Source organism: Cyphomyrmex costatus, unplaced genomic scaffold (genome assembly GCF_001594065.2).
Source record: "Cyphomyrmex costatus isolate MS0001 unplaced genomic scaffold, Ccosl1.0 scaffold2602, whole genome shotgun sequence".
In the NCBI taxonomy this organism is placed as follows: Eukaryota; Metazoa; Arthropoda; class Insecta; order Hymenoptera; family Formicidae; genus Cyphomyrmex; species Cyphomyrmex costatus.
In genome coordinates this window covers 5,071-7,972 of record NW_017276696.1, presented here as the reverse complement: position 1 = coordinate 7,972, position 2,902 = coordinate 5,071, and the positions used below count along the sequence as shown (strand labels likewise).

General features: G+C 46.7%; 1 protein-coding gene across 1 annotated transcript; it reads left to right on the top strand.

Annotated features, from left to right (window-relative positions):
* The first annotated feature begins 1,465 nt into the window (after positions 1 to 1,465).
* On the top strand, positions 1,466 to 2,122 carry LOC108774564 (uncharacterized). The gene has a single exon (XM_018540705.1). The coding sequence runs from the start codon at positions 1,466 to 1,468 to the stop codon at positions 2,120 to 2,122; it is 657 nt and encodes a 218-aa protein (XP_018396207.1).
* The last annotated feature ends 780 nt before the right edge of the window (positions 2,123 to 2,902 follow it).

The following is a 2,902-nucleotide window of genomic DNA, read 5'->3' as shown; positions in this document are numbered from 1 at the left end:
ATGAACGTGGGAGTGTCCTTCCAGGACCAATCAAGATTCTTTAGAATTTGGTGGAACCTATGCTCGCGCTTGTTTTCTTACGATAAGGGAGCAGCGCTCCGCGTAAGCCCTACTCCCGACACTACGAGTCTAGTCTTATCTTAGTAGACGAGAGTTTTAATAATTTATAAAAGTTCGATTTTCCTTAACTAATATCCTTATGCGAGGCGAAATGTAACGACATGTTCTAAATTATATTAATGTTGTATATTTTAAGTTGGGTTAAAATATTTTATAACTTTATATATTATGACTCTTGGATTTTAGTTTCATTAAGAATAAGAGACAAAAGAAAGAAAAGAAAAAATAAAAGATATTCATCCTCGCATTCGGAAAGGTCTTAATTTTTACCATATACTACTACTTAATTATTAGGAATATATGCTATTGTTAACATTTTTCCAGAAAAAGGCCTTCGAAGGAAAAAGATTATAAAATAGATATTCTTTACCTACGTGACGCATAAGAGTATGCGAGCGTGAGCCATCTGCTGTTTGAATGTTTATAAACTAAGATAGGCCCTTCCATAAAAGGGAGGGTTACGAAATATAGATATAATGGAGACCAAATATCTGACTAAGACGAAATACCAAACTAGAAATAAGATAAAGAAAAATGTATGAATCATATATTTATAATAATGAAGAAAGAGGGATTTTTAGTGGGATGTAACATAGGCTAAAAAGTGGCTAAAAAGTGGTGACGATCCGATGTGTGCGCGAGTATAAGTGACAAAAGTGACAGGACAGACGAACTCCGAGTATCCAGTCGCGGACAGTGACAGTGCAAATTGAGAGTACGTGAGTGCGAATAAGATGAACGGCGAAGCAATGCTGATCACACATGACGAAAACGCCCCAGCTCAGACCTTAGAACAGCAACGGGTACAACTGGAGCAACAACGCCAGCAACTCGAGCAAGAAAGGCGCGAATTGGAGCAGCAAAGACGCGAATGGGCGCAGCAGCCGGCAGCATCAGGACTGCAGGCAAGAATGGAGCAGCAGCCAGCAGCATCAGGACTGCAGACAAGAATGAAGCAGCAGCCGATTCTTTTCGTACCCGGTGCAGAGGTGAGCCGCGTAGGCATGCGAATGCCCGAGTTTACTCCCGCGGATCCGGAGCTCTGGTTCAGCATCGTGGACCGGAGTTTCTTGGCCACCGGTATCACGGTCGATGCAACAAAATTTGGATACGCGTTGACGATCCGCGTTATATGATGGAGGTGCGCGACATAATAATGAACCCGCCCGCGGAGCGCGCATATGAGATTCTTAAGCCCATGGCACATAGAAAAACGTAAGGCCGTAAACGTAATCAGTAAGCGAATTGACCAATCACAGTTGAGAACGTAAGCGGCGGCTGCTTACGTTCTCAACTGTGATTGGTCAATTCGCTTACTGATTACGTTTACGTTTTTCTATGTGCCATGAGCTTTAAAGCCGAGCTCATTAAACGCCTCAGCTTACCTCAAGAACACAAAACGCGTAGACTGTTAGAATACGAAGAAATTGGAGACAGAAAACCGTCTCAATTTTTGTGGCATCTCCGAGGATTAGCCGGAAATGTAGTCGGAGACAAAGTGCTGCATACAATCTGGTTGTCCCGATTGCCCGTATATATACAGTCGCATTTGGTGACGCGCTCGGAGGATACCGTAGACCAGTTGGCGGACATCGCGGATGCGATCGTGGAGGCTACCCGGGCGCCAGCTTTTCAGGTCGCGGAAAGTGCGCGATCTTCGATGTCGCGGACAGTTCCGGAGGATGCGAGTGCAATTGAAGCAAAAATAAATGTACAAATAGCGCAGATGCGATTGGCGTTACAACAGGAGATGGCGGAGCAACTATCAGCTATCCGGGCGTCTATCCAGTCGATTCGCGATGCGGGACGCTGCCGGGATTGCGGCCGAGATCGCTGCGAGCGTAACTGGCACTCGCGTTCGCGTCCGCGCTTCCACTCGCGGAATCGTGGACACGCTCCAGGAGCACCGTGCTATTATCACTGGCGATTCGGGACCGAAGCAACACGGTGCGAGCCACCTTGTTCGATGCAGCAAGCGGAAAACGCGCCAGCTCTTCGTTAGCGGCGACGGACGACACGGGCATTCAACGCGTCGCCTTTTCGTCATCGACAGGAACACCAGGGTGAGCTTCCTGGTCGACACGGGAGCGGATCTGTGCGTCTACCCGCGAAAGATGGTCTGAGGACCACGACAAAGGTCGACATATGAATTATCGGCCGCAAACGAAACGGTTATACATACATATGGAACGGAAACACTAATTTTAAATCTCGGATTGCGACGATCATTTACATGGCGATTCGTAATCGCAGACGTAACGAAACCCATCATTGAAGCGGATTTTTTAGCACATTATGGTTGATCTAAAAAATATTCGATTAGTGGATCAATTAACAAATTTAACGGCAGCCGGATGTTGCGCGCAATGCAGTGTACCCAGCGTGAAAACGGTTAACGGGACAACACCGTACCACGAATTGTTGACGCATTATTCTGAAATTACCAGGTCAGAAGGACGACCAAGCGAAATAAAGCACGACACGAAACATTATATCGAGACAACCCCCGGGCCGCCCGTGGTATGCAGGCCACGAAGGTTGGCGCTCGAGCGCTCGGCGAAAAAGGAATTCGAAAAGATGATGGAGGCCGGAATCGCGAGACCTTCGAGAAGTAGCTGGGCGTCGCCCTTGCACTTGATGCAGAAAAAGAACGAGGAATGACGACCTTGCGGTGATTACCGCGCGTTAAACGCACGAACGATTCCGGATTGCTACCCTGTGCGACATATTCAAGATTTTGCTCAAGCTTTGCAAAAGAAAAATATATTTACGAAGATCGATT